Here is a 22,038-nt window from a genome sequence, read left to right as displayed (position 1 = left end):
GGAACAAAACTAAAGCAGGAGGGTTTTTTTTTTTGGCTTCTAACACATACAAAAAAAAAATTGATACGTCCCAAGTTAAACGCCATTTTCGGAAACCCTTGTCGGATGTTAACAGCCCCGTGTTGTGGACGCAAGTTAGGCATGGGGTGACATAACTTCCCCCCCAACCACCAACCACCAACCACCCCCGCCCGCCGCCTACCTTGAGCGCAGCAATCGAAGATGTGAGCGACGCGCCGAGCGAGAAGAAAACAACAGAGTTGTCAAAAACTGACGGGCCGGCCGGAGAGACGGAGGAGCGCTCGCCGCTCCGAAAAGCCGTTTGTTTGATTGCCTAAAAGCCTCCTAGAAAAGACGTCGCACGCACACAACCCACAATAATCCATTTATCCGCCGCAACGCAATGCAACGCAACCAACACTCACGAGCACGCACGCACGCACGCACGCACGCACGCACGCACGCACGCACGCACGCACGCACGCACGGGCAGGAGTGAGAGGATGCGGATTCGGGACGACGCTCTTCGGTGAGGCACCTCGGCGCCGCTCGCTCGCTCGCTCGCACACGCTGAGCCGCACAAATGAAACACGCACGATTGTTGTGCTGAGACACTCTGGAGTTGGGGGAGGGGGGGTGGGCACGGTGACAGCGGCCCAGTTCTGCCCGGTTGTTCAGCATTTCCTGGCATGCAACCAGGGGGAGGGAGGGATCGCAGACCCCTGGATCGGAACCTCCAGCCAGTGAACCCAATCTTCTCCTCCTTCTTCTTCTTCTTCTTCTTCTTCTTCTGTAGAACCAGGAAACTGATGTCCGGCAACACGTCTTTCTCGAGCGCCTCCTCCTCCTCCCCACCAACCTCCCTCCCTCCTTCCCTCCCTCGCAGCAGATGAGACAGAGGAACCTTCCGCGGGTGGGACCCTGCAGCGCCACCTACTGCAGGTTCTTCAGGATGCGTCCGTAGCGGAAGTCGTAGACGTGGCGGCACAGGTACACCAGCTCGGGGTCGACGTCGGTGGGCACGCAGCGGTGGGAGGGGGGGGCGAAGTCGGGGCAGCAGGGCACCGTGCTGGCGCCCCCTGGTGGGGAGCCCTCGGCCCGCCGCTTCATCAAGGCACAATATCTGTACCAGGCAGACAGCAGGAGGTGGAGTTAGACCAATAACTGGCTTCTAACATACGATCAAAAATCCCTTTTAACGTTTTCTAACATTTCATGTTAGTAGCTACTTGCTGCGTTTCCATTACCCCTAGAATTGCGCAAAAACCTATATATCGCACTTTGATCGGATTTATACGTCAATGAGCGTGTGAAAAAGCAAGTGAAAATGACCCGTGATGTTTGGACAGAGGAGGAGATGGAATCATTTTATCCAAGAAAATCAAAGAGAAAAACAGAACGACCATTCTGGACAGCAAACCAACGTGAAATCATTGTAAAATTTCGTAATTTTTTTTTTTACGAGAATTACTGCTCATCCGCTTTCAGTGTTCCATTCAAATGAAACATTTGCATATCGCAATTGTACTTTGTCGACATTTTGGAAATATCGCTTTTATTTTTGCGAAGAACTGTCATGGAAACGCAGCTAATGACTCTCGCTGAAGCGACGGCGCGTTTACTTACCTACAGTACTGAGCGAGGGGGAGAACGTAGCATCTGTCTTCTATGCAGGCCACACTGTTCTCATCCTGATGTCGAGAGGCGAAAATCTCATTCTGAAAGAACAGTTTGTTTGCATTTGTCACGCAGGTACAAACGAGTCTTTTGGCCGATAACACGTGAAAACACTTCTTCGGGCCGCAAACTGAGGTTTCTACATACCTACCTATCATATCTACCTATCATTCAAGTTGTATTTTTTCTGTGTGTTTTAAGAGACACCTGCACATTGGTTACTGAGGTGTACTCTGGAAAAAAAACGGTCACGTAACTACGACTTCATTGTCGTAATTGCTTGAACACACGGTGAGGGGGTGGGGAGTGCTGACCTCGCAGTGTGCGCTGGGATCCCTGCCTCCCTGGGTGTGCTCGGGCCGGTAGTACCAGAAGAGACTCATCATCAGCTCTCCTGAGGAGGCAAAGTGGGACACACACACACACACACACACACACACACACACACAATAAACAATCTTGGCCATATGTATCCTCCCCACCATCCATCCACGCAAACACAGATTTATTCATACCTTCCCCCTCCCCCTCCGCTGTATTACCTGTTTTGGGGTCCTCCCACAGCGCTGAGATCTTGGCAACATACGGGAGAGACTTCTTCCTGGGTCCCGATCGCAGCAGCACTGTGTCTCGAACGCGGATCACCTCGCCGTCCCTCTCCACGCCGTCGTAGCACTGCCGCAGGGCCGTCTCATCCTCTCCCTGAGAGGCGCACGTGCGCGCCGACAAGGGCAAATCATATTCTCATTAGAACCGGGGGTGGGGGGGAGACGAGAGGAAGGCATCCGTCACGTGAAGCTGTTTGGTCCAAACACAATTATCCCCTCCTCCACCTACAAGTGCCCACGTTTTCTTTTTCATTTTTTTCCCCCTCCTTGCCAGGCAGTCGCAAGGATCTCAATGTTTCTTTATTTTAACATTGGTTTACAGACGGCATTAAAATACAGGGCGTCCCAATAAATTTGACATCATTTTGCAGGCCAATAATTTTCGCAATTCTTGTTGAAATAACCTCAAATTTTCACAGAATGTATAGAAATTAGGGCTGTCAAATGATTAATTTTTTTTAATTGTGATTAATCGCAGAATCTTCATAGTTAACTGAGATTAATCGCGGTTTGAATTGCGTATGTGTAAAATTCTGTTATTTTGCATTTCAAAGCAGTTTTAACCCCATAATGTAAAGTATTTCTTACTACACAGGTTAGTAAAAGGGACAAAAAGGCTTAAGCCGGGTTGAAATGTGATTTTAAAAAATGTATGGAATAGATGCGTAATGGATCGTATTTAACTAATCGCGATTAATGCGTAATGATAAAGCTGACAGCCCTAATTATTACCATTTATAATAACACTGCCAACAATAATGCCAATGCTAAAAACAATAATAATATCAACACCAACAATAATAATATCAATAATAATAATAATAATAATAATAATAATAATAATAATAATGATATTCATCAGTTCGTCTGACCATTGAATGCAAAATTCCTAAAAAATAACGTGGAAAACTGCATAGCTAGACTGGTGTTAAAAGATCTTGATGCTTCTACTGGCAGATTATTATCGGGTAGTGCAACACAAGAAAGAGAGAGAGAGAAACTCAAGAGACAAGAGGCTCTCTTATCGCCGGCGGTCAGAGACGCGCTGGTAAATAACCTACCGCGATGAAGACCTCCCTCTCAGTGGGCATCCCGACGGGCCGCCAGCCGTTCGTGGCCCGTCTCCGGCTTATTTTCTTTTGTTTGGGGTTGCCGGGGCTCGGAGGGGGCGGCAGCTGCTTGGGAGGAAGTCTTGTGCGGCCCCTGGACAAGGAGCCGTTGGTGGGTCTGGTGCTCTTGGGGCACTCCTTGGCCAACTTGAGCCGGGCCTGGGGCTGCTCAGCTCCCCCGGACAAAGGGCTGAGTAGGCGGGGTTTGGTCTGGGTGGACGTGGGCACGCTGGATAAAGGGCAGCTGGACACGGGCAGGGAAGGGGGAACCAGGAGGGAGGAGGGGCTGTGGTCACCCTGAGGGGAGGAGTAACCCTCTGGAAAAATGAAGAAATAGCAACAAATAAATAGAGTGAAAGCCGCTCTTATCAATGAACGCATCGATAAGATAACATCTGCACAGCGAGCTTTGTAAACCAGCAACGTAATCCCCTTTTTTTTCTGAAAACTTGATTTTCAATTATGGATTAGATTTTTCTGGTAAAACTACAAAATATAATGTAATAAATTATTTGAAATATTTCATCTTTATTTTTAAAGAAAAATAGCAAACAAATGGCTTTTCTATCATCTTGAATAACGGTCAGTGAAGAAAGTGCAAAACTTTCACATCTTGTAAAATAAGGCGCGCAGCCCGGAATCATCCAAGACCAAAATCGATTTTAAGATTTTCTTGCCTAATAGAATCTGGTTTCGATTGAAAATCGATTTGCATAGCCTTAACGCCTCCGTATCCCTCTGTATCTGCTCAACAAGGTCAGGTGGCGCATGTTAAAAATACCTTTAAATTCAAACTGCACGGTCCGCCAGCAAATAGGCTTTGAAAACAACCTGCTTCTTTCATCTCATTTATCAGTTAACTACAAATAACCCAATTGTTATGGAAAATATTACATGCCAGCCCAGAGCTACTTATCGAAAAAATCTAACCAGAGAGCCTTGAGCCATGAAAATGTTTGAAGCTTCTACCAACAACGGCAAAAAAAACACAACAACAACAAAAAAAAAGCGATCACATTCGTCGGGGTACACGACTCGCTGCAGGGGAGTCTTCCTCGACAAAGAATCTGTGAGATAGCTCGCTTTACGCAAAAGATGAGAATAAATAAAGGTTTCTTTAATGAAAGAGACGACGCGTCGAAGGAGGCCTACCTGTCTTGATGCCGCGGGTGCATCCGGTGCACCCCGCGCTGAAGGAGCACCCCCTGCTGGCGACCGGTGGCATGGCTCTGTAGGCGTAGCCGCCGATCCCGCAGGCGTCTCCGTAGCAGGGCGACGTCACCGAGTTGCAGAAGGCCGGGTGTGGCGCCAGCGAGGAGGCGTGCGACACCTGTGGCCCCAGCAGCTTGGAGCCCGTCACCCGACTGGGGCACAACCCCGACGGGGGGGCGAAGTTCAACGTGCGGGGCGGCGGCGGCGGAGGCAGGTTGGCCGCAGTCGCCGGCGCTGCCGGCGCGGTTGTCGTCCCGCCGGCGTGCGTCGGGTGGGCGATGTGCACGTAGTAGCTGGAGAAGCAGTGGTCGGCCGTGCACAGGCACGGGTGGGGGCCGAGCGCCAAGGCGGCGTGCGGGTGGGGGTGGGCCAGCGGCGGCGGCTGCGCCACCAGGCACTCGCGCTTCACCGGCGCCACCGACGGGCTGAGGGGCTTGTCGTCGGCGTCGCCGTACGCCTGCTGGCCCAGGAAGAAGGCGAAGCGGTGGCAGTACTCGACGGAGCCCCCCGGTGGACAGCAGTAGCAGGGGCTCAGCTCCGTCTCCAGCTGCTCCTCCTTCACCTGCTTCAGCGGGTAGGCCAGCATGCGCGGCTGGTAGCCCGGCTTGCTCAGGCGGTGGCCACAGTTGGCCGACGACTCCCACTCCACCTTGGGCTCGAAGTCGGCCTTCTTCTTCTTGCAGGCGGTGCAGCCGCCGTGCTGGTCCGAGGCTTTTTTTATCCCCTTCGGAACAAAGACATCAAAAGATATTAGTCCAGTTCTGAAGACTTCACACCGGCTACCAGTCAGCTATAGAATAGACTTCTGCTACGGGTCTATAAGGCTGCGTTCAGACTGCAGGTGAATCCGATTCAAATCAGATTCCTTCTCAAAGCCGTTTACCATCCACACAGTAAAAATCAATCGGTGTGTTTGGAGCTGTTCAGACTGAGATGCATCTGTCCAAATGCGATTTGAAACTACCTCCCGAAGGTGGTTTCAATCCGTTTTGCAAAAATCAGATTTCCTGTGATTTTATGCCCATTCAGACTACAAAAGAGCCATCAGGTTTCAATCTGGATGGGCTAAAAGCAGTCTGAACAAGGCCTCAGTCCCTGAATGGTTTAGGTCCAGAATACATAAATGAAACGCTGATGGAGATGTGTAGACTCAGGTCAGATAGTGGAGCCCAGAGTTCAAACTAAACAATAAATAGTGAAGCAGCATTTGGCTGTTATGCAAATGGATAAGCTGCCAACAGAAGTGAATTCAGCCCCAATTGTGAATGCTTTTAAATCCAGGTTAAAGACTCTTTACTACTCTACTACTCTACTCTACTTTTCTCTTATGTTCATCTTATTATATTTTATTATCATCTTTTTATTTCTATTCTTTATTACTGCTCGATTTTGTCTCTCTTTTTCTCTGCATTTTGTCTTTGAAGACTGTGTTCCTTTGTTTTGTTTTGTTTTTTAATGTTTGAACTATTAATCTTTTAAAGCACATTGAGTTGCCTTGTGTATGAAATGTGCCGTATCAATAAAGCTGCCTTACCTTGCCCTTCTGCTTTTGCGTCTGGCTCTTCTGCTTGACTCTGGAGCTCTGCTGCGAAGCGGCATCCGGCGCTCCGGTAGCGGCGGCGGGCGCGGCCCTCGCCCTCTGCTTACTGCTGGCAGACGAGCTGGTCAGTTTCAGCAGGGCCGCCGCGTTGAGTCCCGCCAACCTCCGGGGGGCGGGAGCGTCCAGACTCTCCTGACTGAGAGCCACCGCCCCGCCCTCCCGGGCAGCTTTGCTCTTCCTGGCCTGTCTGGAGCTGCCGCTGCCGCTGCTTTGGTGGCCTTCCAGCTTGCAAGACGTGGAGGTTCTGCGGACGTTTCCTCGGGAGACTTTGGGAGCGACGCCCTGACCCGGGTCTCCATCCAAGGAGACCCCGACCCCCCCTGTGGGGTCGTCCAGTCTGCGGGGCTGCTTGGCGGGCGGCTGAGGGTCGGTGGCTCTCTCCAGCAGCAGGCTGTTGACGGCCTCGGCGTTGAGCGACGCCAGCCTGCGCTTGCGAGGTTGCGCCGGGTGGACGCCCCCGGCCTGGCCGAAGCCCTTCAACTTCGACTGCGTTTTTGGTGGTAGTGACTTTTCCTTCTTTTCGCCGCTCTTCCCCTTTTTGTGTTTGCTTTTGTGCGTCTGCTGCACATCTTTTCGCTCCCCGTCCGCTGAACGCTGCTGCTTCTCCTGGACGCCCTCCTCCAGGCGGGTGAGGAGGACGTGGCAGCTCAGACCCTCACCCTCCGACGTCCCGCCCCGCCCCCGCAACGGGTACAGCTTCCTGTCCCGCTTCTTCTCGTGCCTCGGCTCGACTTTGCTCACCTCCTTCAACTTCTCCGTGTTCCCCCTCTTGTCGTTCATCCTCTTGGCGGGGTCCTTCCTCTGCTTGAAGACCTCGCTTATCTTCTTTGTCCTGCCGAAACGTAGCGTGCGCTCGAGCCAGGCGCCGCCCATGTTGCCACCATGTGGCCAAGCGGGGCTGCTGCTCCGCCACTCAGCGCCGCTACTGCTGGGCCTGGGGGAACCTTTCTGCCTTGCGTGAGTCATCACATGCTTCTACAGAGGACCTAGTGAGGAGCAGAAAGGGGGGGGGGGGGGGAGTACAGTTACAACAAACTGACCTGAAGAAGAAAGAATTTTCTACAAGGGATTTAATGTATCATATGAATTTGATGCTCTGAGACAAAAGACATCTCAAAACACATTTCAAAGTCGCCTTTAAAGTTATTAAAATATATATGATGTTAAGGTAAAATGGGATTTCGGTGATTAAATCAATTCAAAGATCAACATTCGTAACAGTAAAGGTCCCCTTCAGCAAATGGATCAATGTGCGATTTACATGTCTTTTTTCAGGCGGAAAGTGTTTAATTACAGCCTTAAAGAAATCATTTTACATAGCTGCGCCTCTGCATCTTCACTGTGTGAGTGGAGAAAAAAAAAAAAAAAAGCAGGAAGGTTTGTGTACAGGAAGCCTCGATAAATATTGTTTTCATGTACTGTGGGAACGAGTAAGTCACAACCAATGAGTCATACAGAGACAAAACGCATTGCTCTCCATACACTTTCGACTGCAATACAGCGAGATGCTAAATGACTGTCACAGCCCACTCGGCGGTAACGAGATTAAACTAAAAACGTGTTGCGCTTGTTGGACAGTCTGCCAATCTAACAGCTTCTTTTTTCTTTTTTTTTCTTTTTTTTTTCAACGAACGGCACGTTATTACAAGGGAAATGTCAAAGGGCCGAAGACAACATCAAAACACTGCCATCGGAAGCTCAAGCGAGTGCAGCTTTCACCAACCAGGCCATTTGACTTGCTGAATTTGCCGCCTAACAACAAATCTCATGCATATATGACACAGCTAATGCGCTCCCTCGGCTCACTGCAGCGGAGCTATTTTACAATTACGCTGAATTTGTGGCAGTTGGGAATATTTGTAAACACGCTCCACAAGTGCGCTGCAACACTGAGACGTGAACGACCAAACAGTGACTCATGCATATGTTAAGCAGCTGATATTTAGTAACACAAACATGAAAAAAACAAAACGGTGTCATTCAGCGTTTAGGGAAAATGCGGAGCAGCTAATATTTTTACTGGGTCTTATGACCCCCATAAAGATTTATACTGCATATCCACTGATACAGGTCAGCTTGTAAATATCGGCATGCAAACCCTCTGGCAGACGGCACAATGCGCTAATAAAAAGCAAACTGTTTAAGGCAAATACATTTCCCCTTGTGCAACCTAAACACTGTAAACGGGGAGATTCCCGACGAGGCTCTTGGCTACGGCCCATTACTCCACATAATCCCAGTCATTGGATAATTAATTTTAACCACTTTGAAAGTGTGAAAAACACAGAAACGCACGCGCGCACGCACACGCACACGCACACACAGAGCTCTTTGTAAATCCTTGAAAACAGTATCCAACACCGAAGCAACGGCGGGTCTCTGTTGAGAAGTGTAGGTGGGGAAACGCCCTCGGGAATAACTAACCGTTTAGCCTGGTGAACCACAGGAAGTAATCTCACATTTACAGGAAGATGAACAAAACCCAGAGCGTTGTCTCCGCTCAGTCTGTAGACGCAGCTGAGCAAAGGGATATTTATCAATAGGAGACTCTTACAGGAGCTCGCGTACACAGAAAAAGGGGAATAAAACGGCAAAGCAGTCGTCTTGATCAACTAGCATAGCGAAGGCTTGCGTGGAATGACCTTCACTAAAATGCTTCATCTTCTCTCTATTATTAGTATTATTATTTTTGTTAAAAGAAGGGCACGCATGAGTATCTAACTAGATTCCACTCGCATTCAAATTGTGTTGGAGGATTGCGCAAGAGCATTGCACAATTGTGTTGATTCTTCACTGGCAGCCGTTTGGATAAGATGGAAAGAGGCTACCGCACGCGAGAAAAACAGAGGGTTTGTTTTTCTTCCTGACATGTGCGTGTATGATTGTGCTATGCACAGTTTATGGATGTAGATGCGGACGATATAGTTAACCGCTACCCAGGACATGTACTGTATATCCTACAATGCAGACGCAGCTGCGGTGACGCAGAACGATTCTATTTTGGGTTTTCTTGATTATTGTTATTTTAACACTTCTAGAAACAAATGAAGAGAAAAGAACTGCATAGGTGGGCTAAAGCTAAAATAACTACTTCCTTGTACTTTAACTTCCCCTCAGGGAGCAGTATTGGCTGTGAGCGCCTCCTTATTCCTCCTTCTCCTTCACCATAATGAACTTGGAATGGACACGGAGCCGGACGCTCAAAGTGCAGCTCATCATCTTCTCACAGATCTCATTTTAGGTCACTTTAATAGTACTCAGCAGCTTGAGGATGATTTAAAGGTGCCATATTATACTCATTTTCTTTTTCTTTTTTTTTTTCCATCTCAGACTGCAGCGGGATTCCGTGGATTTTTCTAGAAAACAGCATATTTATCCCCCTGTTTTCAGCCTCCCGCAAAAACACTCACTTTTAGCTTTCTGCTAAAACCGACGCTTTGTCGTTCTTGCCACGTGTCTGGAAGGGGACAAAAACAAGGCGGAAGCCACTTGTGGTTGGTGGCGCTGGTGTCTCTGACCTGGCAGAGGTGTCAGTGTTGATTTCTAGAACTGATTTCTAGAAAGTAAAGTGGAACTTTTCTCCTTTCTGGGGAGTTCAGCGGCGGGGAAGCGACGCAGATCACTGATATAAAACGTATGTGAAGTGAATTTCTGCCTGATCGGGGACGTTCACGCCTGTTTTGACACTGAGCAGGTGGGTGTAATGGCAGGAACTGGATGCCACCTGTGGCTTTATTACTAATGCGCCGGCTTTGATTGACGCGGCCGCTGCGAGGTGTCGCAGGCTTCCAACTTGTCTTACGGACTATGTGGGGAAGATGCAGAGACGCGCCGTCTGTACTTGAAGAAACCGTTAAAGCAGAAACCAGTGACCGCGCCTGACGTGTCATTTTTCACAACAATAATTAAACGTGATTAAAGGGCTGGAAGGTGAAACGTTACCACGCGGCCCAGACTCCCTCCCGGCCGCCCGCACAAGTGCCACCTTTCAATCAAACCACACAGAGTGCAACTCACCCACCTCTGACCAGATCCTTTCTAAATTTCTCATTAAATCCCACATGCACAGAAATGCAACATGCGACTGCTCGCAAAAACTCACCAGAGAGTTTTCAAAATGAGACGACTGAATCCATTATTTGTGCAAATGTTCCATAAAACACCCCATGAACAGGACAATAACCCACGTGCAGGGCGGAAAAAAATAAAATAACTCATAAATCTGGCTTACTTAGTCACGCTGGCTATGTGTGCTATTACTAACAGCTCGTCTGCCAATATTACACCTCTCATCATCGCCACATCCACTGATTTTTTACAATGATTTCTCTATGCAGGAAGCCCGCTACAACACACAAGCACAAACTAAAATAAAATTAAAAAAAAAACCTTGCAGGTAGATTTCACTGATTGTAGATTTTAACAGTTTACATCATATCTCTGCTGGTGGACTATGAAACGAAAAGAGGTGGATTTTTAAAATAAAATAAAATAAAATAAAATAAAATAAAATCACTGAAAACCCAGTGAGCGGAGCTGAAACATCACGTCACTGTTCTGGTGTAGTTGGACTTGCACTGCAGCCTGGAGCTGAGCTTCAACACCAACCACACGATGAGTAGGTACGAGCAAGCCTTTATACACACGCGCGCGCACACACACGGGAAACATGCGCCGAATACGTGCGAGCATGCGGTGGACACACCGTATTGATGGGGCACCGCGGAGCTCGACGCTGCCTGGATATCCAAAGTACAAGCACAACCGGCCGTCGGGCTCTAAATATGGGCTGAGAGGGTCTGGAGACGGGGCTGCCCGACTCAACACGCAAGCGCACGCATGCACAGACACACAAACAGCAAGCGGAATATAACAGGCAGCTTCCTCTCGTGATCATTTTCTCTCTCTCTCTCTCTCTCTCTCTCTCTCTCTCTCTCTCTCTCTCTCTCCGGATTCCTCGTTACCGACGGCGGCGGCTGTTGCTGCCCCGGATCGCGCTCCTCTCGCCGGGGGAGGACACAGCGCGTCGCGGGCGGGCGGGCACAGCCGCTGCGCCTCGCTCGGTCGGTCGGTCGGTCGGCCCCCGCCGTGGACGGCCGGGGCACAGCCGGCTGTAACTTCAAACATTCGGCGACAGAAAACATTCACCAGGGTGTGTGTGTGGTGTGTGGTGGGGGGGGTGGGGTGGTTAACTTACGGCTCGCCTGTCGCCGACGCGCTTCCTGCCTGCTGCCAGTACCGGTGTGTGTGTGTGTGTGTGTGTGTGTGTGTGTGTGTGTGTGTGTGTGGAGGAAGGAGGTGAGGGCTGGGTGGTGGTGGTGGTGGTGGTGGCAGGGAGGAGGGGAGGATCGTCGAAGAAAAAAAATGTGCGGGGTTGGAAGGAGGAGGAGGAGGAGGAGGAGGAGGAGGAGGGGAGGGAGGACCGGGGATCGGCGGACTGGTTCTCCGTGGAAAAGCTCCGTGGAACTGGCAGAGCTGGACGGGGGAGGAGTGTGTAGGGAGAGGGGAGGGGAAGGGGAGCTCGGTCGGTGGCGGTGTTTGTGTGTGTAAAATGTATATGTGTGTGTGTGTGTGTTGTGGATTTTGCGTTTGCGGTTCCTGGTTTCGTCTCCAAACAAATTGCAGGGAGAGGAGAGAGAGAAAAAAAACTTAATGTGGACCAATTACCGCACGGCCCCAGCTGGCTTGACACCGCCGTCCTCCAATGACGGACCAACAGCTGTTGGCCGCGAAAGGCACCGGGAGACGGGAAGAGGGTGATCGCTGCTGGACACGCCGCACACTCGGTGTCCGGTACATTAAGGGCGACGTCACGCTGGGATTGGATGATGCCGATGGATGTGTGTGGCTGGCAGGCAGGCAGGCAGGCAGGCAGACACATACACACACGCACACACACAAAGCCTCACCCTGTCATCTGTCGTGACCGGGACCCGACCAGTCAACCACCAGTCGTTAAAAACAAAACCAGAGAGGTGAACATTATACGGGTGTCAACAACAGCCTCTGGCGGGTTCAAAACGACTCAAATGTAATCAAAGAAGGGGTAATGCTGGGAGGGGGAGGGGGGGGGGGACAACAACCAAATCCCACCTGCAAAGTCTCCTCTTATCTTCAAAAATGTAAGCACAACCCATGTCGACTTGCAGTCAGTTGAAAAGGACTTTCCCGAGATTAATAATCCCTGCTGTTTATGTGGCCCTCGCATTAAAAGGTTTCATATTAGAGCTGTTTTCAGATATTCATTTTTCATCTCGGGCCTGAGCGGAGCTGCCCCGCAAAATTAATTATCCAATAACTCTGTGGGTCTCCAGAAAACCAGCAGAAACGCGCGAGGGTGAGTCAGGACACTGGCAGGAAAACCATGTATCTGGTTGAGATGGTCGGCTTGTTTCTGCCAACTTCCCAACTTCCCAACTTCCCAACAGGTAGCGGGTCCAGCAAAGCATTTTTTTTTTTTTTTTTTTTAGCAGGAGCCTATGACCCATTGGTGTTTTAAGAGAGTCTGTAAACAGGGGGCTAAATATGTGGTTTTATGAATATCTATATTTTTTTTTTAGGAAGTTGTTCATTCCAAGTGTATTCTCAGCCCAGGAGACGGCGGTCCGGCATGAAAAACAGCTCTACCTGAATGGGAACTGGACTACACTGCATTTATGTCGAGAGGACCGGAGAGAAGCTGGGTGATACATCTTTCCCGACAGATACAGCTGCTGCACATAATTGAATTATAGGAGAGGAAAAATGAAGCCAATTTAAATTTGGGCTATTTGGAAAGAAATGACGCACGTGTACGATTCTTTTATTTTATTTCTTCGCAGCGCACCTTTAAATCAAAATTGTTTTTTTAACGCCGTGAAGCCCCTCCGTCTGTCAGAAACATACAGCTCAGCTGGCGTGCACGTCCTCCGCGTCCATTCTTCTTACACGGGCAGGTATGAGTGACGTCTCCTCGGGCTGATATCATACCACTTGACATGTAGCCTCTTTCAGCCACACTTCAGAGGTACCAGAGTCTCACCTAAACGTAACCAATTATTTTCTTTCCAAGATGTGAAGCTTGCTCAAAGCAGCGGTGAAATTTCCCTGTTGCTCTTTTCGAGCCACGGGATGAAATATGATGCGCATTACTTTTGATTGCATCACTGGAGCAGAGCACACTTGTTGGGTTGCTTTCTTTTTGCACCTTTAAAGGGCAGATAGATGTTTAAAAGTCTTTAAAAAAAACAAAAAAAAAACTCCTGTCATTATTATATTGACAGTTGGCCACTTTGCTTCCTGCACTAGTCTGATTTCAGCAGCAGCTGCGCGATTCTGAACAATGTGCCACGTTGAAAAGGAGACTTGAATACACAGTTATTACATCGATGGCGAGTGTTGAGGAGAGCCGCCCTTTGCAGGCCGACCATTTTCGTGCTCCACTCAAGTGCTCGTGCAATATCAAATAATCATTACATCTACTCTGCAGGTATTGTGATCCAGTCACCCGTATTGTCATGTTATAGAGACATCATGGATTACTTCTTTTGAGACATTAAACCATTCTGTAAGGTTTTTTTTCCCTCCCTGTGTCCCAGCACAAAACTAAAAATATGCAAACATTCAGAACAAGAGGCTCTTGGAGCTTTTCTGAGGGCATCTTCAAAATCAAAAGCTGCTGTGTTTAACCAAGAAGGATTCATGGAATTCTGAATCAAAGAAAACGCATATGGATCATAATTTGGCTACAGATTCATCGCAGACAAACACTTGTTGTTTTACACACAGGCAGTAATTCCCAGGAAACGTTTCCCAGCACTAAGCAACAAAGCGCGTCGGATGCCGACGGAGACGAAAACAGAGACGTTGCTGCAAATTTGCCCCAAGTGCAGCGAGCAATTAGCAATTATCGCAACTATTCCTGGACAACGTGGCACTTCCACATGTGGTAAATAAGAACACTGAACACTGACTAGTGCTGCTCACCTCAATTGCTTAACGATATATGCTTTGTTTTGTTTTGGGTTTTTTTTTTGCACTACTATTGAAAAAAGCACCCAATGTATAATATAGAGCTGAACAGGCAGAAATTCAACCATCGTCTTATTTTCCAAACTTGAGGCACTTATTCTAAACAGAAGTGTTGGATTTCTTACAAATGAACCCCATATTCATTTGAATCCATTATAACAGTTAACGCCAAACTGTCATAAAGGTTTTGCAGATTAACCAAAGCAGCAGGGAATTAAGAAAATATTATGTAATCACATCTCTCAACTGAAAATATGCATATAGTCATTTCTGGAGTGATGAGGTCGTGAGCTGATCAAGCCGTTACAAAAAAACAAAAACAAAAACAGCAGCCAGCAAATACAGCTTGATTGTTTGGATAAAGTCATTACTCTGCATTTGTCAAAGATGTCATGCAGATGCTGCTGTTAGACTGTGAATGGAATGAATTATAATATCACTGAATCATTGATTTCTTCCCGAACGCACAAGCTTAGAGCTCCACACGTCCACACTACAGCTGAGAGTTTTTGCATGTGGTGACGCAAGAGCACACTGAGCAGCTGCCGGTGCTGCAACGTCGGCTCTAATTAGCGATTAACTCCCAATTCTTGAACAATATCAGCTTATGTTGACATTTTTTACGGCGCACTGAAGGATTTGGAATTGTTCAGATTAAGTTCTGCCTTTGTACGGACTGGTTTTCTCAATTTCTTTTCTTCGGCAAAAAAGTCAAGGAAGGACCGCGGAGGAATTGTCAAAACCTTCTGCGTGGCCCACAAGGACGCCGCGAACCAGCTCAGCTAGTATTTCTGACTATGTTAAAGCGGTCCTTGAAAGCATCGGCGCAACGACGGACAAAGAGCACGACGGAGAATTGAAACTTAATCCAATAACAAGAGTGGAGCTCCTTGATTCAAAAGGCCCCAGTGGGCCTAAAAATAAAGCCAAACATACTGAAATGACAATAAACGCGGGGGCCCGCCGCAAATGCCGCGTTCCATATGTTTTTGGTCAGATTGAGTTCGATAAGAGCCCCGGCTGAGGAGATTGACGTCTGGAAAAGGGGGGTGGAGGGTTGGAGGGGGGAGCGGGGAGTGCGTGCAGTTGGCGGCGAAGGTGCAGGGTTTCCCCCGGGACGATGACGGCGAATGAGCTTAAACAAGCCGCCTCGAATGAAAGCAAGCGAGCGTGACTCTAATCTCATCTGGAGGTGCCACTGTATGACACCGCTCAAAGGACAGCCAGTGTGAACGCACGCGGAAGAGCAAAACTTCCGACGGGGCAAAGCGCTCCAATTGAATCTAAGGTCACTCAAGCTGGCTATTGACTCCCACTACCACCACTCTTTTTTTTTTCCTAATTAATAATACAGTGATTGTCTCATTTATCCGACACCACCGGGGCTGATCTTGCTCGCTAGCGCCGCATTAGGTGACGGCCAATTGTGTTTTTTAAATAATGCAAACTGTTGTTTGAAGACCAATATAAATTGCAAATGTATCTATTCAATGCCTGTGCGCACCTTCTGCTTTCAAACCTCGAATGATTCACACAAAGAAAATAAAGTGCGCTGTCAAAAAAAAAAGAGTCAATTTTTCAGAATTACAATGCTTGTTTAAAATGTGTGCGCCACATCTGTCACACTAAACAACAACAACAACAACAACAACACCAAAAGCTGACAAGCTCATTATTTTTTCGGAAGACTTTTTTAAAAATGTCTAACTCAAAGACGAGAGATGGCAAAATTTGCAGATACGAGTTCAACAGTTAGGTGGTTGCTGCATTGTCTTCTCTGATGTGGCTCTACCATCTGTCTCAAAGTGCCTTAAAGTGCACTGCCAGCATCTTTAAAATATGCCCTGAACCAGCCATGCCACAGTTTGATGTCTGAGGAAGTATAAAAAAAAAAAAACTCACGATCTTGAGATCTACTGTGAAGAAGGGACTGTGCAAATAACAGTTTGATCATGGGCACTAGAACTTGGTATTTAAAGGTCGGAATCTAATTTCTGGACAAGGTCAAAGTTCTGGAACAACAGATGATAAGCACTTACTTTATTTCCTCATAAGTCAAAACAGATCAAAAACAAAGGTCACCGTTTGGCTTCAACTGTGTGTTTGTGAACCCAAACAGCAGCGGCAACATTTGACAGAAAAGCGCAAGAGAGAAAAAAAAAGGAAGTTAACTTTAGGCCGATTAAGTTAACCGCTCTTCATGCTTCAACAAATACTGAGCATATTAAACTGAACTTAAGACACAAATGACACAAAGGTAGAGACAAACGTCACAGCATACTTATAAAGGGAGGAAAACCATGGGCCCGTTTCTGGTAAAACCTGATGAGCTAACAACGTGTGCTGATTAATGTAGCATATGTTTTGCTACGCTAGCCATCAACATTTACAAGCTGAAGAGCTCAAAGACAATATTAACCAAATGTGGCAACGACACGCAATTCTTATTCATATTGGAATAAACACAGGTTTAACTGAGGCTCAAATGGACAACGCAGAGTCTGAAATCACTACCGTGTTTACTTTCACCTATAGCCATCATGACGCTAACTCATCTGTCACTGCTCGAGCTGGTGCTAGCACTAGCAGAGCTTTAAAGACAGAGCAAAGGGCTTGTGATCCAGATCCGGGGTTTTCAACTGAGTGACACAGAGTAGATGTGCTCCCGAGCCCCCTTTCCAGCTCTATTAATCCCTTTTGAATGTGGGGGAAATAACGTTAAATAAAATATGAGTCAGAGCAGGGCTTTTTAGGTGCTTCAGCACTTGACTAAAAAACTGACGAAAATCATCTGAGAGACTCAAAAGGATCTCTTCACAAGTCTGCGTGTTGGTCCAGCAAAATACTGCAGCAATTTAGATTTTTGCGTGTGTGTGTATACACACTACCAGTCAAAAGATTGCACACACCTTCTCATGCAATATCTTTAATCTTTTTCAACTTTCTACACTGCAGGTAGATGCTGAATACATCAAATATATGAGCAAGATATATGTAATTATGCAGCAAAAAAAATAATAATACGTTAAATAACTCGAAATATGCTTTTGTTGAAGGTGGCTATTTTGAAGAATTTAGATTTAAAAAAGTGTTTCAGTTATTTATTTTACACTTTTATTGTTTCCTACATAATTTCACGTGTGTTCTTACGTAGTCTTGATGCCTTCAGTGAGAAACTGCAGTGCCAATAGTCAAAAGACATTAAATTTATAAGGTGTGTACAAACTTTTGACTGGTAGTGTACATACACACACGCGCACGCACACACACAATCAATTACGTGATATCAAATTGTGATTCTTATTCCCCCTTAGTAATTCATTATCTCAGTATCAGAGCTGCATGTGAGCAAGGATTAACTGATCATTCAAAGGCTCATTACAGAGAGCCAGCGCAGATCTGCTGCTCCTTACCAATGAAAGTAACTGCATATAAAGTTTTATGAGGTTTACGTTGTAGTGAGAGTGGCGCACAATCTGTCCAATCCGGGAAGAGGAGGTGGCAAAGAGGTGGAAGCCCGCAGCAGAAGGATTAATGTTCAACTTCAATAAACTGATGAGTCAAAGAGTGGCCTGGCTAGCATATGAGCTTTTTTTTTTTTTTTTTTACCCTACAAGATATTCAACAGCAGCCTTGAGAAGAAGAAATGGCTGTAATAAAGAGGCACCCTAAGTGTGAGCCAGGACAGGTGATTACAGGAAAAGGGTATATGGTTTATAGAGGTTATTAAAACACCATTAGTTGAAGATATTTTCCTTTATATTGTCTTTTTCAAATCTTCTTTAATATTTAATGACTTGAAACCATAAAAATGTATATCAAAATGTATTGCCTGAAGTATCCCTCAAGTGTTTCCCACAATTTGGAGAAAAACAGCTGCTTAATATGCTGAAAGTTCAACCACTTGATACGCAAAAACCATTCAAGGTTGTATCCGCTCTAAAATTTAGAGGAAGGGCAAAGATTGTCTGTGGCCTTCTCATTTGATTCTAAGGTTCAAAGTTATGATGGGAATGAAAAAAAAAAAAAAAAAATCAGAACACAAGAAATGACTGCTCGACATGTTATTTCTGTTTACTAACACTGCTACACGAGATGAACGGATCTGCCCGACATTTGCAGGAAGGGATCAAGTTATGCCACGAAGACCCAAAACCTAACCTATTGTATAACTACATCGATCTCAAACAATGAGGTTGCTAACCACAATTTTTTGCCTTCCACGCAGGCATCCCGGATCAATCAATCACTCCATGTTAGGCCCAAAAGAATATCTTTAAGGATTTCCATTCAACACCATCTATTTAATTTCAGAAAGAAGGTCTGTACTAATAATGCCATTAAAAAAATTTTTTAAAAAAACGTCACAGCATGACGAAAAATATCAATGACGTCGAAACCGGGACTTTACAGAACTACGCCGACCTCCAAACCTTGACATACAGCGGCATCGACCAGCAGGCAAGCTCTGAATAATTTCCACCTTCCTGTTCTCCAAGCAAATACTTAATTCTTGGGTAGCTACTTTTCTTTCCAGTTCCATCCGAGCAAGTAGATCCCTCTCCGATGATCCCAGCCTGGGGTGCTCCATCTATGATGTCATAACAGCATCACTCCATACCCCCCACAATGAGCTTGTTGCCTTTTAATGACCTAATTGGCAGCCTGTCATATGGGTATAATTGCCAACCCGCCTTCACTTGCGTGGGTGCAAGCAAGTCGCTGAGGCCGTGGCGAAAAGCATCCCCACTCGGCTACTAATTTCCAACCAGGCAGAAGCGCCTCCAAAACTAGTGGTGCGGTGTTGACGTGCATCAAAAACCCGCAAGACATCCCCCCACCCCCACCCAATCCTGCAGGTGCCATAAAGTTAAGGAGCCCCTGGTCACAATCCAGGCAATCCAGGTGGTCTCACGTAACACACACCTATGACCCACGCTCCCTGCTGACCTTGTGGAGAAAGCGGCCAAAAGCCTCTCTCCCCACTTTGGCTGCCGTTGCTGGCAGTGGTGGTGGTGGTGCTGGTGATAGTGGTGGCAGTGGAGGTGGTGGTGGAGCAGTGGGCGCGGGGTGGAGGCTCCGATAAAACACACACACACACACACACACACACACACACACACACACACACACACACACACACACACGCTGCACGGCCAGTCCGGCTGAGTACCACTCCCTGGGAACCGTCTTCATCATCATGGCCCCATTATCTGCCTCTGCCTCTCTGCCTCTGCTCCCAGACATTGCCGGGGGAGAGGAGAAGGAGGAAGGAGAAAATAAAAGCTTCACCAAAAAAAAAAAAAAGAAAAAAAGAAAAAGAAACCGTGCAAAGCAACCCCTCCGCCTGCCTGAGCACAAAATAAAAGCGAGCTTCAAAAAAAAAAAAAAAAAAAATGAGGAAAAGCCCATGTTGGAGCAGCCGCTACTTACCGTACCGAAGCTCCGCGGCGGCGGCGGTGGCCACTATCTCATCCGCTGTCCGGTGGAGGGGCGAGGGGCGAGCCGGGGCACCTTGTTTTTTTGGTCCACCACCACCACTACCGCCGCCACCACCAGCAGCACCACGCACGGCTAGGTAACCCAAGTCCGTCCGCCTTCGCTCGGCTGCTATATCGGCGCGGCTTTATAATCAACTCGAACGTCGCCCGACGTTTCGTTGACTTCCACACCCCGAACCGGGGAAAAAAACACGAGAGAGTAGCTCCAAAAAACGCCAACAACTCTCGAAAGAAGAAGAAGGAGAAGAAGCGGCAACACTCCTCCTTCTTCTCCTTCCCCTCGAGCCGAGAGCGAGAGACAGAGAGTAGAGAAACACGGCTGGCTCGCTCGCTCTCTCGCTCGCTCACGATGTCTCTCCAACTCCCCTCCCTCCTCTCTCTCTCTCTCTCTCTCTCTCTCTCTCTCTCTCTCTCTCTCACTCTCCGTCCGCCGTCGCTGCCGCACGCACGCTCGCAACGCAACGCACGTCCGCCAGAATGTCCGCGCACTCAGAGCGTGCGCAGCTTTTCCGTTTTTTATTTTTTTGTTTTTTTTTTTGTTTTTCGTTTCAGTTTGCGCACCAGCGCTGGTTGCGTCGCTCGCTGCTGCCGCCGCCGTTGCTGCTGCTGCTGTCGAGACAGCAACTAACTCAATATGACTGACGGACCGCGGCGCTGACAGACGAAGCTTGGGCTGGGTCGATGCTCACACGCACGTACGCACACGCTAACTGTAAAGTAAGGACCCACCCCGCACCCTCCACACACACCCGAACACACGCACACATATCCACCACCCCCCACACCCAAAAAGAAAGGTCTTCTTCACCCTTCCTCGGCGTGGTGCCTTCAAAGTGGCACCTGTGTTCAGCACGAACATCCTTATCCTGCTATCTGTGTTGCAAGCATGTGATGGCAACATGGTGAGGCTTTTAAAGGGGCAGCGAGGGCCACGGTTGGAGTTGAACTTTTTTTTTTTTTTTTTTGATCATGGGTGGGAGGTTGGGAGTTGGAAAGAAAGGGTTGGGTTCTGGAATCAACTGGACCCCGGTGTTGGCCGTGAAGCGGCCTGGGCACACCTGTTATGCAAACCTGGCCACCTTGGAAGAGGAACTTGGTCCGCTATGACTTCTGCAAAAATTTTATTGGCTGTGATCGCAACAGGAACTTGCAAGGGCTTATTTTTTTTTCTTAATCTTAATCATATACTACTGAAAATGTATTTGTTTAATCTTATCAGCGGTAGTTTTGTTTGTACCTTAAGAAAAGATAATCAACTGTAGTTACATTTACATGTTTTCATTGCATATTGTTCAGATGAGACAGGCAGGGCCTCTAGATTGACATGGTATGTAGATTTTTTTTATTTTTTTTTTGAAAATGTGGAAAGAGAAATGTTTGGCAAAAAAAAAAGTTAACTCCATATTTGCATATCACGTTTTTTTCTGATTTGACAGCTTGAACAGTGACTTCTAACTAAATGGGACGCTTAAGCACAACAACATTTACATAGGATTTAGTAACAGATGACCCTGAATAATTTTTTTTAATAACTTTTCATAATTATGCATGTTCCTCCGTCTGTACTGACTATCACCTGCAGCACACTGCATTTGCTTAAAATTAGAAAATTATTCATTTTAATGTGCTGGTTACATAGCAGACATTTTGACTTAAAACAGCTCACTTCCATTACCAACTGACAGCGGGCAAGTGCACAATACTAATATCTTGATTATGCGGAAAAGAACCGTGATTATGCAATTTCACTCCAAAGGCATATCAAAACATCTGCCGTAATTTCTCACTTAGCGTTAGTCACAAGAGATGTGGAATGGATTTACTTTTTTTAAAATTTTGACACCTAATTACTCAGAAGGGGAGAGACGTCAATCAGATGCAGTCTACTCAGCCCACACAGTCTTGAGGAGGCCGTATTCTGCAGAAAGCAAAGAATTCACAGCAACTGTGGTTACAAGAAATTTCATTGCATAAAACATCAGTTAGTTGCTTGACATGTTCACTAGTTTAGAACGTGCAAAAACTAAGAGCCCCAGATGGGCCGCAAAAGTCACACATATATGTATATATATATATATATATATGTATATATATATATATATATATATATATACATATATATATATATATATATATATACATATATATACATATATGTATCTTGTTCAGCTCTTGCCCACCAAGCATCGCTGTGCTAATATAGTTGTTTCTCATTACGTCAGTTACAAAGCAGTGCTGTGTGCATTAGCACATCATTCCAAAATCGTCTGCAGGGCTGCAACAGCTGCGTCTCCGACAGCGTTTAAATATGGAGTTTTCTG

At 47.0% G+C, this 22,038-nt stretch overlaps 1 protein-coding gene across 3 annotated transcripts; it reads right to left on the bottom strand.

Annotated features, from left to right (window-relative positions):
* Positions 1-459: 459 nt before the first annotated feature.
* LOC142900440 (bromo adjacent homology domain-containing 1 protein) lies at positions 460-20,712 on the bottom strand. 3 transcript variants are annotated; one of them, XM_076044737.1, is made up of 8 exons: positions 20,526-20,712; positions 6,141-7,192; positions 4,547-5,330; positions 3,347-3,711; positions 2,220-2,379; positions 1,992-2,071; positions 1,627-1,718; positions 460-1,123 (listed from the first exon to the last, which is right to left on the bottom strand). In XM_076044737.1, the coding sequence occupies exons 2-8, from the start codon at positions 7,170-7,172 to the stop codon at positions 934-936; spliced, it is 2,703 nt and encodes a 900-aa protein (XP_075900852.1). In that variant the 5' UTR covers positions 7,173-7,192; positions 20,526-20,712; the 3' UTR covers positions 460-933. The 3 variants fall into 3 exon arrangements, with proteins under 3 accessions (XP_075900852.1, XP_075900851.1, XP_075900853.1); XM_076044736.1 differs by lacking the exon at positions 20,526-20,712 and adding an exon at positions 19,650-20,069; XM_076044738.1 differs by lacking the exon at positions 20,526-20,712 and adding an exon at positions 11,404-11,532.
* Between the last annotated feature and the right edge of the window lie 1,326 nt (positions 20,713-22,038).

The sequence above is a fragment of the Nelusetta ayraudi genome, unplaced genomic scaffold (genome assembly GCF_046127955.1).
Source record: "Nelusetta ayraudi isolate G7.1 ecotype Tasmania unplaced genomic scaffold, CSIRO-AGI_Nayr_v1 ptg000082l, whole genome shotgun sequence".
Classification (NCBI taxonomy): Eukaryota; Metazoa; Chordata; class Actinopteri; order Tetraodontiformes; family Monacanthidae; genus Nelusetta; species Nelusetta ayraudi.
The sequence above is the reverse complement of the archived record's forward strand: the minus strand, read 5'-3'. Positions and strand labels throughout refer to the sequence as shown.

What these genes read in the sequence shown, in the direction of transcription:
- LOC142900440 (XM_076044737.1), bottom strand. Translation starts at nt 7,172, where the DNA reads ATGACTCACGCAAGGCAGAAAGGTTCCCCCAGGCCCAGCAGTAGCGGC. An exon ending in CGCAAAAGCAGAAGGGCAAG is followed by an intron (nt 5,331 to 6,140) that starts GTAAGGCAGCTT and finishes TTTGTTCCGAAG; the next exon opens with GGGATAAAAAAAGCCTCGGA. An exon ending in CACCCGCGGCATCAAGACAG is followed by an intron (nt 3,712 to 4,546) that starts GTAGGCCTCCTT and finishes TCATTTTTCCAG; the next exon opens with AGGGTTACTCCTCCCCTCAG.